Consider the following 19437-nt stretch of genomic DNA (forward strand, 5'->3'; position numbering starts at 1 on the left):
TTTTTTGGAATCGGGTTTGTAGAAATGAGAGAAAAAAAAAAAAGTTGCTCTGAAGCTTTAGTGTAGGGCAAGAGGTTTTGCTGTAAATGAAGTACACTGACTTCAATGTATGGCTCTCCATGTCAAATCAAATACATCACCTCTGTTATTGCTGTTTGGGTTATTGGGTGGAGGAATTGTGAGTATTGTCACTAATCTAATGAAAAAATCTGAAAAATCTAATAATCTTCCATAGTATTTTACAAATTTTCAAGGCAAATTACAATTTATTTTTTTATTTTTATGTATTACATGAAGAGACACAGAAGATAAGTAACAGGTATGCAACCATATTTAAATTCGACACATTTGTAATGATGAGTGTGGGTTTGTGCACTCTGCAGATAATCGATGAGGAAGACACACAGTTTATGACAAACTGCCCTCCAGCAGTGACAGAAAGCACCCCTCGCAGGAGGACCAGGATACAGGTGTTCTGGACAGCGCCACCGTCAGGCAATGGCTGTGTACTGCTGAAGTAAGTTGCACAACTATCCTCACCTCATAACCAAGGACTAAATTAAGGGGAACTCTAGGATTCTATGGTGATTGTGGTCATAGGACAAACTACTCCTCTCAAAACAATTTCCAAATTGTTGGTCACTTGACACTAGATGTAATAAGAAAAAAAAAAAAAAAAAAAAAAAAATGAAATAATATAATCAATTAAAGTATATGTGTGCTATATATACAGTTGTTAGAAAAAGTATGCAAGCCACTTTGCAGAATCTGTGAAAATGGGACAAATTTTAACAATTTAAGAGAGATCATACAAAATGAATGTTATTTATTTATTTTTATTTTTTTTAGTACTGTCCTGAGTAAGATATTTTACATAAAGGATGTTTACATAAAGTCCACAAGACAAAAAAAAAAAAAAAAGCTGAATTTATTAAAATGACCCAATTCAAAAGTATGTGATCCCTTGATTCTTAAAACTGTGTGTGGTTACCTGGATGATCTATGACTGTTTTTTTTTGTTTTGTTTTGTTTTTTGTGATGTTTGTTCATGAATCCCTTGTTTGTTCTGAAGAGTTAAACTGAGCTCTGTTCTTCAAAAAAATCCTCCAGGTCTTGTAGATTCTTCAGTTTTCAAGCATCTTTTGCATATTTGAACCCTTTCCAGCAGTGACTGTATTATTTTGAGATCCATCTTTTCACACTGAGGACAATTGAGGGACTCAAACACAACTGTTAAAAAAGGTTCAAACATTCACTGATGCTCCAGAAGGAAACATGATGCATTAAGAGTTGGGAGGTGAAAACTTTTGCACAGGATGAAGATGTCCAAATTGTTCTTATTTTATTGAAATAGCTTTGCTTTTCATTTAGTACTGCCCTCCGGAAGCAGCGGAAGATACTTGCATGTTTCCCGTAAGAAAAAATAAGTACAATTTACCTTGATATTCAAATTCAAAAGTTTTCACCCCTCAACTCTTAATGCATCATGTTTAACACAGAACACAGAACCTTAGCTGGTTATCTACATGCTTATTCCCAAATATCAAAATTTTGATAGGAAGTGGCAAAAAATCGAAACAAAGTCATCCATGGGTCATTTTTTATGATCTTATACATACATATACATGTCTATAACTCCAAAACGAAATGAGATATTTTCACCAAATTTGACACACACATGTATGGGCTAACTCTGAGGACACAGAAAACAATTGGTGGGATTGTGCCTCTTGGTGGTGCTATAATTGAACAAAACATGAAATTGCCATTAACTACAATACAGTATTATGATAAAAAAGGTTATGTTTTATGAATGCATTGGTGTATCATTATGAAACTCAGTATGGTCCTATTGTAATGAGACTGGTCTTAGATACCAAATTTTACATAGTCAGCTGAACTTCCTGTCCGCCATTTTGTTTTTCCTTAAAAACTAGGGCTGCATGATTTGGGGAAAATGTCATATTGCGATTATTGAGGTCAATATTGCGATTGCGATTTGCGATAGCGATATAATAAACAAATAGTATCATGAGTCATCTTGCTTGGTTCTCAATGAAAATACACACACAGATTACTGATAATAATGAAATGTGTATTTCTCAACTCAAACTAGCAACAACAGCAAACAAATGCACAGCGTTTTCAAATTAAAATATTTTTATGAAATTAAATAACATCTTTGCACTACTGCAAACTCGTCATAATCCCATTTAAGATATTTGTTTCTTTACTAATCTGTAGTGGTTCAACGGATCACAAAACTCACGGTTCAGATCACATCATGGTTATGACGTCACAGATCGGGTCATATTTCAGATCAGCACAAAAAAAAATAAAAAATTGGATGGGGTAACTTAACTTTGCATTTATTACTTAGCCCACTTAAACTATTCTGATACCATAGCATAAACTGCTAGCCTAAATAATACATTATTAAAGGCAAGTGAACAGACTGTAAAAAGAACAAATACTGTACACCAATTACAACAAGCATAGATAAATACTACATAAAGTTACAAATAAAGTATAAGGTCTAACTGTAGTATTAATTTTCATGCACAGAAATGTAATAATTAAATGTAAAATGACACTGTTCATTGTATAAATTTAATATAGATTAATCTTTGTTAAAGCTGTGTTTTGTTGTATGATTTACATGACAGACAACAGCAGGTATTTATAGGTTGCTGTCACTTTAAGAGTAAGACATGCACGCACACATCGGACAGATATACATCCGGATTCTCACCTCGTTCAGTTAAGACATAACTGAATGTGTTTACATGAATACTTGCTGAGAATGCGTGTATGTGACCATCCAAGTGCACTGAGGATGCAAAAGAGAAATCAATTTGGAGTTCGCGTGCTATAACGCGCCTCTCTCTCTCTCTCTCTGTGCGCGCGAGCCTTGTATGTATGTGTGTCATGTGCGCACCGATAACAGCGCTGCGAGCGATACCGAATTAAATCCTCTTTCCTCTTCAACCACTACTAATCTGGGTTTATAATCTTATAGCCAAAATATCGCCATATAACAGATTTACATATAATTTTTTCTTGCCACCAGTTCAGTGACCGTTTGCTCCGCTTCCATCTTTACCCGTTCTCTGCGCTGCACACCGGAAAAGTCATGACCATGCGCGCCACACATGCCACTGCCTAAACTGAAACTGACTGGTCTTCTTTTTATTAGCGGTGTATATTATATATATTATATATTTTATTTATTTATTAACTTATTATTATTTTATTTCATAAAATCGCAGCATTTTGCGTCATATAATCGCACAAGCTTGACATCGCGATTGCGATTGCGATATGATTAATCGTGAAGCTCTATTAAAAACCTACTTTTTCGAACTCCTCATAGACCATTGCTCCGATTTTCACTAAAATTGAATCTTATCATCTTCAGGCCATGCTAACAAAAAGTTGATTTCAAGTTGATTCATCAAACCGTTTTCGTATACCACAGCAAAGAAGTAGAGGCTTGATGCCAAAATGATTCTTGAGGCTGTATCTCTGCAATGCTTTGACATATTGACACCAAACTTTGCGATTGTCATTGTCACCTCACTTTGACATTACCACATTAATTTGGTCACAGCGCCACCTATTGGTTGAAAGTGATAAACCAGTAAATCTTTATAATTGTAAAATTTACAGTGTAAACTGTATTCATAATTTTACAGCTACTTTGCCTAAAATGACCTTAATAAGACTTTAATTGCTCCCCGTTCTTTCAAAAATGAACTCAACGCTGCATAAAGACGCTAGGGAAACGCCTTCACCTGAACCGGTGTCTGAAACACATATCCAATCTTGGCAATATCATATTGACCGGCGACAGCCCATGACATCATAATGCGACCCGTGTGTATATAAGGGGTGCCCAAAAATATGTCATCCTCTAATTGTCTTCAGGGACTGTCCTGTGTGAAGCACTATTTGGCAAAATGAAATGCACAGAGAGGATTATTAAGTGTGTGGATCCGTGTCCTCGCTATCTGACACTAGATGACACACACGAGCTGTGGGTTCTCTGTCTGGGGAAGAACACGCATGGTAAGTTCTCGAGGGAGCTGCCTATGCAAACTGAGCGCGTTCCTTTAAGAATGCTCCGTTCTCGTCTGGGTCTCTTCTCGAGGGAAGTGAGTTCAGCATCTGGGCTTAGTGGTTCGAACCCGCTCGCGCTGAGACAGGGAGGAGACTCAGATCACGGGGCTCGCAGATGGAGCTCGTCGGACAGTTTGAGAGGGCGTGACCGCTCACGCTGAGGGGCTGAGGAGGATAGAGAGGGTGAGTTCGCTGAATCCTCTCAGCCACCCTGTCCCGCGTATGCTGAGCTGTTAGAGATTGTGGAACTTGCTGCCGGCAGACTACAGTTGCCATGGCAGCGCGTTAGGAGAGAGGCCTTCGCGCATTCACAAGAATGCGCGAAGAATGACAATCGGTTTGTCAAAGAATGACAATCGGTTTCTCTCTGGCCATAATCCTACAGCTCAAGTGAGCTTCCCATTCCTTCCTGACCTGCATATTGAGGATGAGGCGGTATGGGAGAACCCAATTCCTAAAAAAAAAAAAAAAACCTTTTTAGGCTTAATAAGGGTGAAAGGCCTTCACGTTTTCCATGGTGTTAGGTCACCACCCTGTGGCCACAGGTCACTTTTGCATCCCTAGTGCTGGCCTCTTCTCATTTGAGAGTCGTTTGGCCAAGGCACGCCCCCCTTCTGCATGGTGCAGAGGCAAAATAGATGGCCCCCTTTTCTATTGTAATTAGTAATGTTTGCTGCTGCCTGCATTTTGGAAGTTGAGCTCAGGTAGGCCCTCGCTAGGCTCCTCTTAAGCCCACTGAACTAGCATTCTAGCTTGGGTTGAGTTTGGGTGGTTTTTCTATGCACTAATTTTTAGATATTTGGACTGGAAACAAGACAAAAATCTAAGTAAGAACAGCATTTTTTGCAGTGTGAAAAGCCCCTATTCCCCTGGGGCTGAGTACAGATATTATTTCTGTCATGATAGAGTCTTTGTGGTTGGCCTTCACCATGTATTTTTTTCTCAGGGTTACGCGGATAGTACTCACTTGTAAACAAGGTGTTTTCTGAGTGCTTTGCTTATAGCTCTGTTGTTATCTGCCCTGCACCATTGTGGCTCAGGTCAAGCGGTATTTGAAATTCACTGTGGGCTGGTCATTTAGTATGCTCCCTTGTAGCTCTGCATTGTCACGAGCTGACTCGCGTGTTCATCTGGAGTAGTAGGCCCAGCTGGGCTTCCTCCAGGGCATGTTAGCATATGTTTGTACTCCCTTTGCTTAAAGGGTAAAACGTGCTTTTACTGAGTGCACCGCTCATTGGCAGTGTGTTAGGTCCCAGGCATTGTTTGAATAGTAAACGATCTCTGCTACTAGACTCGCTAGAGTTCCCACCATTTTGGGCCCCTAGCAGCCAGCACATGCACTGTCAGGTAGCTGGCCTTAGCAGGCCTCCCTGTTAGCAGCCCCAGTAAATAGGTTTTCTGGTAGCTATTTCTTATGCCGTCACATATATTAACCCCTGGCAGGCTTCTCTGTGGTAAACCCCATTAGTGTGGGCGTTGTAGCAACAAGACACGCTCCGGGTAGCTGGCCTTAACAGGACTCCCTGTGAGTGAGTCCCCAGCACTTTGGTATGTGAAATCTCAGCTAGCAATGCTTTGCTTTTGAATGAGTAGGCCTTAAGAGGCCTCTCTGTGAGTGAGCTCCCTTTTGTGCAGGTATTTTTTTTAGAATGGTTTAGCCACTTAAAATCCAGTAGTGGACATGCTTCAGATTGCAGACCTTACCAGGCCTCTTTGAGGATGAGTCCCCAGCAGTGTGAGCATTTGGCATCCAGCTGTTGCTTGATTTCAGTTTGCTGGCCTTAGCAGGCCGGTCTGGAAGACAGCAGGCCTCCCTGTGGGCGAGCCCAAGGTGGTAGGTTTTGGAAAGCTAGCTAGCTTTTTTGCTGTCAGACAGCTGGCCTTAGCAGCTAGTTTTCGAGCAGCAGGACTTAACAGGCCTCGCTCAGAGCCAGCCACTAATAATTAGGTGTATGACAGCTAGCGATGGCCACAGTCAGCCAGTGAAAGTCTGCCATTGAGATGCGTGGCTGTAAGCAGGCCCCTTTTTCAAGGCGAATTTCCCACAGTATGGTTACTTTTGCCCGTCTAGACTCGATACCAGGTGGCTGGTCATAGTAGGCCTCCCTTGAGCTGGTACTCTCTTCACTCTGTGAGTGGGCTTAAGTTCTTAGCTTCATAAGTCTGGTCAGTGGTTGAAGGCTTATCTCGAAGCCTCCCAGTTAGATCAGCTCTTACCATTCCTCTCTGTGAGCATTCCCCTTGTGAGGGTTCCTTTTAGAGTGCACGGCCTCCTTAGCACCTTGAAACATAGGTGCTTTGTAGATCCTAGGATTGAGCAGAGTAACTCCCCTCGCTTGCAAGGGTCGATAGCACTTCATTGAGTCCTGCTCTCCAGGATGCCCATCTCTAAGATCCGGTCTGAGTTGCTCTACTGCCCTTTCTGCAGTCCCTCTTTCTGGATGTCTCTTCTTGAGACTTCTGTGTTTAGAGACTCTGTTTCTGAGGAAACAGACAGGTTGCTGGCAGACTAGGTTACTAGTTCAGCTAGAAGCCAGGTCATCCTCCCTGGTGGCATTTGGTGTTGACTGCATTCCCATGAGAAGTGACTGCCTTGGGGCCCGCCTGCTTACAGTCCCTTCAGACGATAAGCGAATGACATGTTATTTGGGCACCCCTTATATACACGCGGGTCGCATTATGATGTCATGGGCTGTCGCCGGTCAATATGATATTGCCGAGATTGGATATGTGTTTCAGACACTGGTCCATGTGAAGGCATTACTCTAGCATCTTTACACGGCATCTCCTTCCCTGTTCTCAGGTAACCATAGTTACATTCGTAACCTGAAATGTTATTCACAACCTAACCATAAACTCTACTCTTCTGCACAATGGTAATGATCAAAACTTCAACAGGGGTATACCTTACTAGATACATATAGCGATGAAATGGGTTGCAGCTCAGTCTGACATCATAAATTATTATGCATTTTCAAGTTGCCAGCACTAGCCAATAAGGAAGATTATGTAGACACTTAATACGTATCGATCTGCAAGTAAGAAAACAGACATCACATAGGGTAAAATGTGTTAACATTTTAAGAAGAACGCTATGCACTATACGCTATACTATGTTATTTTAATGTTATGCTTAGTTTTTACCTGAAACCTACCACGTTCAGACAGTAATACACAAATGTGGCATGTCCACATTCATGCATTTCATACAATGGGCTTAAACAGCTCACCCTTTTACAGCAGATTTAGTTCACAGACGTGACCTAAATATGATTCCCTTTCAAGGGAACTCACACTGCATCTCTTCTGTGTCTTCAGTAAGTGCTATGTGGGAAATCGTTATTTTCTGTTGTCTGTCTACCCACGGTTATGGGGCGATGCATAAGGTGGAAGAGACTCCAGCCAGCTATCTCTCCTCTCAGTCTGCATTGTTCCTAAAAGCTCCGACATTTCCCACCAAGCCAGTCAGAAAAACGTCTTGGGTTACGAGTGTAACCCTTGTTCCCTGAGTAAGGGAACGAGACGCTACGTCAGTGACGTGATGGGAATCCTCTGCATTTTTGTGTTCGTGAAGCACTATTGTATCTAACCAATGAGAGAACGCGACGTCAGAGGCGGGTGACGTCACGAACCGGAACCTATAAAGCATGCCCGGAAACAAAGAACGCTAGCTTCTGTGACATGTCTGAAGTAAGCGCTCCAGGCATGCTGGAGGTACGGCAACGTGACGTAGCGTCTCGTTCCCTTACTCAGGGAACAAGGGTTACACTCGTAACCCAAGACGTTCCCTTTCGTGGGAACTATCGACGCTACGTCAGTGACGTGATGGGAACGCTGTCCCAACTACGCCGTGCCTCTGAGTGCCTGGCTACTATCTTGTAAAACCAAAGCACCCGGAGTTCTACTCACATTCAAAGTTGTAAATGGAGGAAGATGGAAGGCCTAAAGTACGATGGAACCTGGGACTTTGGTGGGGACCTTAGACATATAGCCTGGTCTAGTGTGCAGGAACGCTTTGACCATTCCAGGTGCAAATTCCAAACACAAAGAAGCAGCTGAAAGTGCTTGAAGATCTCCTATTCTTTTAAGAGATGAAATAGCCAGTAGAAATATGGTCTTTAAAGGTGAGGAATTTCTCTGAAACTTCCTCTAGTGGTTCGAAGGGAGCCTCGGCTAACCCTTCTAATACCACGGCCGAGTCCCAGGCCAACGTCCTTGTAGGTACTGAAGGCCCCAGCCTCAGAGTACCACGGAGGACGCATATAAAAAGGGGGTCTCGACCTACCGAGGAATCCCCCAGAGGACTATGGCCAAAAATGGCCGCATACACTTCCTCGTGGAGGGAGCTCTGGAGTGGAGTATGGTCTCCACAACCTCAGTTGGGAGAGCAGCATGTATGAGCCTGGCCCCCTCAGAGGCCAGGCCCACAGTCTCCATAGCTCTGGGCATGGATGAATTATCATGCTGCCCGCTTGAGACAGGAGGTCCTGCCTGAGAGGAAGCTCCATCAGGGAGCCATCTAGAAGTGGCACTAGGTCTGAGAACCATATTTTGGTTGGCCAGTACAGGGCTATCAATATTAGACTGACCCCTTCCTGGCGTATTTACTCCAGAACTCCCGGGAGCAGAGCGAACGGGAAATGCATACAGACGCAGCCTCGGCCACGTCTGTACCATGGCATCCAGACCCAGTGGTGCTGAATGAGATAGGGAGAACCACAGTGGACACTGGGTCGATTCCCCTGAAGCAAATAGGTCGATTTCAGCTCGACCAAAGTTTTCCAAAGTGAGCTCCACACCTCAGTATGGAGACTCCATTCCCCGGGCCTCGGCCCCTGCCTCGACAGGGCGTCTGCTCCCACATTTTAATGCCCTCAGGTCTGGGAAGAAGTATTTTACTGCAAGAAATACCGCCATCATTTCCAGCCGATTTAAGTGCCAGGAACTGATGGTCCTCCCAGAGACCCTGAGCTGAGCGACCACTCATGATCGCCCCCCAGCCCATGAGAGAAACATCCGTCGTAAGCATTACGCGACGACGAGAAGTCCCACACATGGGTTCTGGGACAGGAACCAAGGCTTTTTCCACATGACCAGAGCACGAAGGCATCGCCGCGTGACTTTTGATCTTGCGAAAAGGATTTCCCCTCGGAGAAAACCCCTTGGTCCTGAGCCACCACTGTAAGAGTCTCATGTGCCGAAGGCCAAAAGTTATCACGTTGGACGCAGCCGCCATAAGACCCAACAGTCTCTGAAACTTTTACAGTGAATGACTGGTCAAGAGAGACCACCGTCGTGTTGTCCGTATGGACCAACACGTGGTGGCCCCTCAGGTCTGGGAGGAAGTGTTTCAGTTCTAGAGACACCGCCATCATCTCCAGCCGATTTATGTGCCAGGAGAGCTGATGGTCCTCCCTTAGACCCTGAGCCGAGCGACCACTCATGATCGCCCCCCCAGACCGTGAGGGAAGCATCTGTCGTAAGCATTACGCGACGACGAGGAGTTCCCAGCACGGGTCCCTGGGACAGGAACCAAGGCTTTTTCCACATGACCAGAGCACGAAGGCATCGCCGCGTGACTTTGATCATGTGAAAAGGATCTCCCCTCAGGGAAAAAACCCCTTGGTCCTGAGCCACCACTGTAAGGGTATCATGTGCAGAAGGCCAATAGTAATAACGTTGGACGCAGCTGCCATCAGACCCAACAGTCTCTGAAACTGTTTTACAGTGAGTGACTGGCCTAACTTCACCCCATTCACGGCTCCGAGAATGGAATTCACACGAGCAGGAGACAGCTGCGCCTGCATCGTGGTAGAATCCCAGATTACTCCTAGATAGTTTGCAATCTGACTCGGAACCAGCACACTCTTTTTGGCATTGAGCCTCAGCCCAAGCTTTTTCATGTGCGACAGAACAACATCTCGATGTTGAACTGCCAACTGTTCTGTTTGAGCTAATATCAACCAATCGTCGATATAGTTCAGCATGCAGATGCCCTGGAGTCTCAATGGAGCCAGCGCTGCATCCACGCACTTCATGAACGTGCGGGGTGATAATGATAGGCTGAAAGGAAGAACCCTGTATTGGTAAGCTTTGTCCCCGAAAGCAAACCTGAGGAACTTCCTATGAGAAGGATGGATGGATACATGAAAGTTAGCATCTTTCAGGTCTATCACAACAAACCAGCTCCTCGGACCTGATCTGTCCCTTCTTTGGAACAATGAAGTATAGGTTGTGAAACCCTGACAGCTTGCTGGGAGGAGAACCCCTTCTATAGCTCCTTTTTGCAAGAGCGTCATAACCTCCTGTTCCATTACCAGAGACTGCTCGGGGCCACCACTGTGGGAAGGACCCCATTAAACTGGGGCGGGCGAGACCCGAATTTGTAACCCTTTTCTATTGTGAGCAGCACCCATTTTGAAATATTTGTGAGAAGTTTTCATTCTGCCTTATTTACAAAGGGAACCAGTCTCTCGAGACTGGCCTCTGGTGTTTTTTTTTTTTTTTTTTAACACTTGACTCGGCACCCTGAAGCGGCGAACCGGCAAGGAACAGCCGAATCAAATGATGACCGGCCCTCCTCGGAGGATCGGTGGAGACCGCTGCGCCCTGAAACACACTGGGTGGCAGGGTTAGCAGAACGGCCCCCTGAGGGCGCCAAAGAGGGATGAGTACCAAGTATTTTAATACCCAACCCTCTCTGGAGGGGACTGCCCTCCAATGTCCCGCGCCACTGGCATCAGGACTTCTTCGAAGCCTTCTTGGAAGTAATTACAGTCCGCAGATCTGTGTTACCCCACAAAGACTTCGGCTGTGTCGCCTGTCCCTGTCCCCAAGCTTTCTGCGGGGGACCAAGGGTGGCGACGCTTTCTTTTAAATTCCTCAGAATTTAATGTATTCAATATTTCATTTAATCCTCAAATTAAATGCAGCCAGTTCTTATATAAATATATATATTTTTGAACAGACTGAATATATTTAGAATACAAAAAAGAATTATAGCTCGTAATAATTCGCAAGGCATTTAGGGAAAGAGAGAAAGGGAAACTCCCGTCTGCTCAGATCCCTTAATATATAAATATATATACACATATACATACACACACATGCATAATTACGGTCACGTGATACATGCGCAGCCTCGGCAAACGCAAGACCCGAGCCGTATATTCATTCTTGCAGACTTAATCTACGCGCTGCCTCGGCAACGCGAGATCCGAGCCATATATTCTTTAATTAAAACCCAATCCACGCGCTGCCTCGGCAAGCGCGAGATCCGAGCTTAGACTTTTATTCCCTCGAGAATAAAGCCAACAGGAGTGGAGCTACAAAACTCCCGCTAGTGCATACTTCCTCATGGGCTGGAGATGAGGATGACGGTCCCTCATCACCACCCTCGACACCTTCAACATCAACCTCCTCGGAGGAAGATATATTCAGTGTCGGTGCCTCCCTTTGCGGGGAAGAAACCGCAGCGCGTGCTTCCACCACCAAAGGAGAGACACTAGATCTAGCAGGTAAGGGAAGCGATAAGGCAGAGCCCGTCTCTCCCCCCTCTGCTAGATCCATTTGTGAACCCCACGAGTGCAGCCTTCGCTGTGCCTCGGCAGCAGCGGGACAAGACCCGCGGGGAACACTCGCCGCGGCGCCCTCCTCAAAGAGCGCCCGGCGTGAGCGCAGCGCCCTGAGAGTGAGCCGCTCACAGTGCACACAGACAGCCCCCTCAAGAGCTGCCTGTGCGTGCTCAACTCCCAGGCATTTCACACACATCTCATGTGTATCTCCCTCCACGATGAATCGCGGGCAAGGAGGTGCACACTTAGTGAAACGCTGGCTTTTCTCCGTCATTTTATATATATATATATATATATATATATATATATATATCCGGGCATGCTTTATAGGTTCCGGTTCGTGACGTCACCCGCCTCTGACGTCGCGTTCTCTCATTGGTTAGATACAATAGTGCTTCACGAACACAAAAATGCAGAGGATTCCCATCACGTCACTGACGTAGCGTCGATAGTTCCCACGAAAGGGAACTTCTGCTTTGGTGGGCAAAGTATGCACAGCTTCTGGTCAGGCTGCAGCAAGTTTACACACCAAGCCTACTAGGTGGATCTATTAGGAGACCTCGATGAGGGTGGGGGAATTGGCTCTGACACAGTCACAGAGTTTCGTTGGGCCACAGATATTTCTCTCCAGGCCACCAAGGAGACAGCCAAATCCATCTGTCGTGCTGTGGTTGCCCTAGTGACTACAGAGAGGCACTTATGGTTGAATTTAAGCACTATCAATGAGAAAGCTAAGAGTTTCCTTATGGACGCCCACTTTCGCCTCCTGGCCTCTTCTGCGATGCTGTTAACACACCTCCTGACAGAGAAACTGGTTTCTACATCTGGTATTTTATCGTTGTGAAGAAGGATTGGGGGTTGTGTCCCATTTTGTATCTGCATCATCTGAACCAGTCAGTCATGCAGCTCGAGTTCAAAATGTTAATCTTGAGACAAATCGTGTCACAAATCAGATCCGAGGCCACCAGACCTCACAATAGGTCTCAAGGATGCGTATTTCCATGTATCCATCCTTCCACAACACAGGAAGTTCCTGAGGTTTGCTTTCTGAGGCAAAGCGTACCAAATTGGGGTTCTTCCATTCGGTCTAACTTTGTCAACCCGCACTGCTACCAAATGTATGGATGCAACACTGGCACTGTTGTGTCTGCAGGGACCTGTCACTCGCTAGACCTGTCACTCACTGTGAAACAGTGTCAGAGACTGTTGGGTTTGATGGCAGCAGCATCTAACATGATACCTTTTGGGCTGTTGTACATGAGACCCCTACAGTGGTGGCTCAGGACCAGGGGGTTTTCCCAGAGGGGCAATCCTTTTCGCATGTTCAAGGTCGCACAGCAATTCTTACATGCCTTGGTACATGCCTTTTCAGGACTCTGGCCAAAAAATAAATAATCTGCTTTGTCCAGTTTGAGCTTTAGATGCTTACGTCCAGAGAGCTGCCCTGTGGAGTAAGTCAGAGCAAATTTTGTCTGGTTTAGGTCACCCAGGAAGGGGTCCCCAGCTTCAAAGCAGAGAATGAGCAAGTGGATAGTTGTGGCTATCTCTCTTGCATAAGAGTCGGCCGGACAACCTTCCCCAATGTCAGATTGAGCCCACTCTATGTGTATGGCTGTCTAAGGCTCTCTTGCTCTCTTCTTGTGATGTGGCAGGCTGGTCCTCACCACACACATTCATGAGGTTTACAACCTGATCTTGAGCTCTACACCAGGGGCTCAGGTGTTCTTGTCCTAGTGCTTTTTCTTTCTTATTCTTGCCATATTGGATTTCATTTTTACTACCCACCTGGCTTGTCTCTGACTTGTGCTGATCTTTTATCATGGTCATCGGGCCACCCTTGTTTAGAATGAGAGTAGATGAGAGTTGTGACATTTCCACTGTAGATGAGTGCCACTGACTGATAGATACATGAATAAATAAATGAATGAATGAATGAATGAATGAATGAATGAATGAATGAATGAATGAATGAATGAATGAATGAATGAATGAATGAATGAATGAATGAATGTGGTGGGACTCCATTACAGTTAGTTCTGGCCCACTTGTTTTTTATCTTAGATTGTGACATATACAACATAAACAAGATGTGCTTTGTTAATGTTAGGCCTTGTTTTAACAGCTCAAAAACAGCTCAAACATGCATTTGAGTCTGGGACTAGGCTTAAACCTAGTCTGTGAAACGGAGGGTGAATGTCTTTCTAATATCTTGTCCTATATCCTTAGAAACCATTTTAGGCATTTTCCCCCTATGTTGGTTAAATCCATTAAAGAAACACAATTTTTGTGTTTCTTTTATTAACTCTTAGTCAATCGAATGGGTTTTGTAATCAACCTTAGACTATGTGGACACTCTTAGTCAGTCCATACAAAATTAGACAGTGTGGATCATCAGTGGACACTAATAACAGGGTACAGGTATGTAGGCAGGAAGTTGACTGAACATGAAGAGATTATGACTGTTCTATGATTCACTTGTTTTTCATATGGAATACTATTCTAAAAATAAATTGTGAGTCTCATAACATTATATGGTTCACTGTCTGTAATGGAAAGGCTTGAGAATAAAAAAGTGCATTACAGTGGTTGGAAAATAAAAAAAAATGCAGCAGGAGAAAAGACAGAAGGAGTGTACTGGACATTAAAAAAGTGCTATATAAAAAATTAAAAAAAAAAAGACATGGAAGCATCAAACCAGCATGAGTGATGGAGAGGGCGAGCTTCAGGCAGACAGGATACAAAGAGGTGGGGAGCAGGGCAGAAGAGGTGGAATGTGGGTAATGAGTAGAGATCCATAGTGAAGGTTGCTGAACTTGACTCTTTGCTGTGAGTAAATTCTAGAGGGGATGCTGGGAGCAGAAATGCTCTATGAAATCAAAACTTTCTCTTTCTCCTATTTACTCCAAACAGTCTCGCAAGTAAAAGCAAAAGAGTGAAAAACTAGCTTGACATTGAAAAATTTAAAGACAGCAAGAAACTTTCTGTGGTGTGTCAAAATGTTTTTTCATGCCCTCCAGACCTCCCCTGCAGCTGAGATCTCATGATTAAAAACTTGGTCCAAAAGGAAAGACAAGTGAACTTGCAAAGCCACTGGGTAAACAGTCAACATTTTGCTTGTTTATGATTTGACCCTTTCACATGCAAGTTAAAATATTCTAGCTGAGTCCCTGGAGTGAGTTTAAGGCAACCATTATTTTAGAATATATCACCTTATTATTTCCATGGCACACCGCAGCCATATGACTTATGTGTCAGTTTTATTCATTTATTTATTTATTTATTTATTTATTTATTTTGAATTTTTAAATATTTTATTTAAATGATTTTTGACTATATTGTAAAATATATTTTATTCTGATTCTCAAATACAAGCAAGTAAAAGTATTTTGACAATTAAACACCTTTACAATGATCATAATAGTTGATCTATAATGGGCAGTGGGCGTCGCCATGATAGTTTGCACTGCAATGCAAAGAACTGTCAGATTTACAAAACAAAACAGTGAACTAGGAGAAGAATAGAGTAAACTTTATAATTAAATATAGTTATATAGTTTATCTCCTTGGAATTATAAGGTTCTATCTGACATTTTTGTCAAAATTTAGTTATTCACATATTCTCATTCTTTGACAACTTATTTACATTTTGATGTTGTTTCTTTTTTTTTTTAAGTTGTGTACATTTTGGGACTTTTTTTTTGGTTTGCTGTAGCTATTACTGAGGAGTTGTTTTCATAGTTAGACAACACGATAGCCATCAGCACTATTAAGAGGATAGGTTCAGGTTTTGTAGTCTATTGCTTTATTCCAGTCATGTCATTGTCATACGAGGGAATGTTATATACTTTACAAACTTTCATCATAATGCAAGCACTTGCGACTTCCATTTTCATCATCAGTAGTGCTTAAGCATGTGTAACATGGTATGTAGATAGGCTGATTAAGATGAATACGAATTAAGTTCTAACTTACAGTTTAATAGAATAACCCAGACAGGTTCAAATCCAAACGGCAGCAGGGTACCCACACACATAACTAGAAACGAGATTGGACAAAAAACAACAGAAAAGCGGAAACTTAAGTAGTGCAGATAACAAGGTGATTAAAGGTGCTGTAGAACGTCTTTTTAAAAGATGTAATATAAGTCTGAGGTGTCCCCTGAATGTGTCTGTGAAGTTTCAGCTCAAAATGCTCCATAGATTTTGTTTTATTCATTTTTTTAACTGCCTATTTTGGGGCATCATCAAATATGCACTGATTCAGGCTGTGGCCCCTTTAAATTCTCGTGCTCCCCGCCCCCCAAGCTCGCGCTTGCCTTAAACGGCATAAACAAAGTTCAGACAGCTAATATAACCCTCAAAATGGATCTTTACAAAGTGTTCGTCATGCAGCATGTCTAATCGCATAAGTATGGTATTTATGTGGATGTTTACATTTGATTCTGAATGAGTTTGATAGTATTCTCCGTGGCTAAAGCTAACATTACACACTGTTGGAGAGATTTATAAAGAATGAAGTTGTGTTTATGAATTACACAGACTGCAAGTGTTTAAAAAATGAAAATAATATATATATATATATATATATATATATATATATATATATATATATATATATATATATATATATATATATATATATATATATATTAAATATTAAATCTGTGTTGTGTTCACAAGACTTCTGGGTATTGGAGTTTGTAGACTAGAGTTTTTGCTTCAAAGTGATGTAAAAAATTATCCTGCCTACTCATTCATATATAACAATATATTGATTTAGTTTTTGCAAGACACTTTTTGTCAAGAAACACAGTATGCGTTAATGAGGTAATTCATACCTGAGAAGACAAAAGAATCGCATGATGAGCTGTAATGACTTGCATAATAATGAGGCCTTTCAGTCAGGTAGGCTGTGAAAAACCCTCTGTGATCATGTCTCAAGCTCATCATGGTGTATATCAAACACACAGAAAAAAAGCAATACTGTGAAATATTATTACAATTTAAAATAATGGTATTTTATTATATACTTTAAAATATACTGTAATTCTGTGATGCAAAGTGTCTGAAAAATCATGTTACCTCTATGGCATTTCATATAGCCTTTTAGCTTGAAAAGAATGCACATTTGGAGACATATTGATGGATTCTCATATGTTTATGTCAATTTTCTATACAAAGGAGTAATATTTATTCACTTTATCACTATAAGCACTGGATACTGTGTTTTCAATTCATACTTGCAGCCAGAGGCGCTCTGTGCACAGTACACAAATTAATCTAAAGAAGAACAGGACATTCCAGGAACTAACAAAGGCTTCCAGAGGTCACTAATCATGGCTTTAGCATACAGATAAACACTTTTCAAGACAATAAATACATGACTGAGACGATGTATACATGTATTGCCTCAGAATTTGCCTCTGAATAGCGCTCCCTCTGTGGGCATGGCTGCATTAGCTGATAATGAGCTGAATCATGGGCGTCTGACTTGTGTCTCTTTTCATACAGATTACATAAACACACAATTTTTTTGTTTTCGATTTGACTTACACAATTTAAAACCTGACATTTCAATGTTTCTTTAGACATTAGTCTAATTTTTTTTGTGATTAGTATTCACTAAGTTACACTTAATTTTCTGAGAACTATCAGATTGGACTTCATTCAGAGGGAGACGACAGATCACACATCATGTTTGTTTTCTTTATTTTGCAAAAAGCACATTTTGTTTTTACTCTGAGTGTACACAAATAAAAGATGTTCCACATCTTAAAATGGTGTATAACTCTTAATTGTACGTGCAACATTGACAGAGTATTATGAGTTTCTTTCACACTGGTAAGAAAAAAAAAAACGAGGTGGTATTGCCGACGTGACCGCCAACCTGAGGGAGTTAAGGATCTTTGGGTGAGCTGAGTAAACTTCTATATAACGTGGATCACTGTGATGAGATTTTAAAGAAAAATTCTCTGATTGTGTATCTGCAAACATTACTTAATTCACCACTGCATGTTGATGAAAGGCAAAATAAAATGTTATTAAATAAAATAAGTAAGCTTCAGAAAAATGGGGTGACGAAATGTTGTGAACTCCATTTACACTGTATTTTGTGGTTGGATCGCCTGAGACTAAATATCTAAAAATCTGAGAAGTAAAAGTTATTTTCTTTTTTGTACGTTGCAGTGCACAAATTTCACTTGTGATTTCTCTTTCTTAAGGGTGCTACTTACAATAAAAATATGACATCTGTGAAATCAGCTAATGCCCTTTCTTTGGTTGGACTGGTGCACAAAAAAACATAAATAAAAGCTATTTCTGTTCATGCTGCTCTCAAATGCTCATTTTTCATTTATAAATGTGTGAAATATAGATGTTTTCGAGGCAATTGGAGGCTCATTACAGACCTTTTGCAAAAAGAAATTTTGCTAAAAGCCAAGATGAATAATCCAGTTTAACAGCCACAATGTTAAATAATTACAATATAATTGTATGCCACTTTTTTTCTTTTCTTTTTTGGTTTCCAGGTTCACAGTGTATAAATACAAATGTAACCTGCATACTGTCTGACAGTGGCACAAATCTCACTGCCGGTGGTTTTCTGGGTTGATGCGGGCCCTTGAATTTGCATTGCATAGCCTTGAGCACTGGCCTGAGAAGATCTCTCACAGACACACACATTGGGAAAGAAGCGATTAGCATCAGCTGTGTAAAAGCAGGAAAGTGAGTCTGCCCTTAATAACATCTCATTGATAGAATTTAAATTGGATGTTAAATAACCATTACCGCGGCTGATTGCCTGGCCGGCCCTGGAAAGTGAGGAGGCTTTCTGCCAAAGCCGCTCTTCTTCAGATTTGTGAAATTGGGGTGAGATTGAATTAGAGCATGGACAATTAGAGTGGTACCATCAGTACCTTAACATAAAAGGTGGTGTGGGTGGGTTTGAATGTTTTAGAGTCCTTATGTGTCTCTCTCATTCTGTGTACGGTCCATTGACCCATGTTTGTCACCCACCATCCTTTTAAATGAATGCTTCTGATGGTGAATAGCGATTGAGTCAGTGGTGTAGGTTTCATTTGAACACCAAAAGACATGCTCTGTGGAAGGGGGAAAGTTGGAATGGGATATGTGCCTGTACTTTCTGCTGTCTTCCTCAAAAGCAATCAAAATAAACAGATAAAGAGATTGAAGCAGTAAATAGAAGAGCTATCAGTTTTCTCCTCACATCATCAACAATAATTTGGGTGAGGGAAGAGTAACTGGTCACGGCCACCCATAGTGCAATGCAATTCAATTAGACAACTGAAGTAACTGGGGAAAACTCAAGAAAAAACACTTGAATGCCTCGGTTTTCCCTCTTTCCTTCCATTATCTCTTTAAAGGTGCCCTGAAATAAAATAATAAAAAAAAAACATTCTATTCCCCGAAATGACAAAGCAAACAACCCCCCCCCCAAAAAAAAAAAAAAAATTGTGATAACTTTAAAAAAATCAACAATTAATCAACAAACAATTATTCAGACCCTTAACCCGGTACTTAGATGAAGCACCTTTGGTGGCTATTAGATACTCTATTCTATTTGGGTATAAACACCTGGATTTGGAGATTTTTCCCATTCTTCCCTGCAGATCCTCTCAAGCTCGGTTGGGCGGGTACCGTTCGTGGACAGACATTTTCTGGTCTCATCCACTCACTGCATCAGAAAAACACCCCCAAAGCATGATGCTACCAGCACCATGCTTCAC

At 42.1% G+C, this 19437-nt stretch overlaps 1 protein-coding gene across 1 annotated transcript in view; it reads left to right on the forward strand.

Annotated features, from left to right (window-relative positions):
* The window catches only part of spon1a (spondin 1a), a 208955-nt gene that overhangs the window by 20746 nt on the left and 168772 nt on the right, over positions 1–19437 (forward strand). Inside the window, exon 3 of the mRNA XM_067389022.1 lies at positions 384–517. Within this exon, the coding sequence (XP_067245123.1) occupies positions 384–517 (134 nt within the window). The remainder of the gene's footprint in view (positions 1–383; positions 518–19437) is intronic.

This window comes from Chanodichthys erythropterus, chromosome 7 (assembly GCF_024489055.1).
Source record: "Chanodichthys erythropterus isolate Z2021 chromosome 7, ASM2448905v1, whole genome shotgun sequence".
NCBI classification, from domain to species: Eukaryota; Metazoa; Chordata; class Actinopteri; order Cypriniformes; family Xenocyprididae; genus Chanodichthys; species Chanodichthys erythropterus.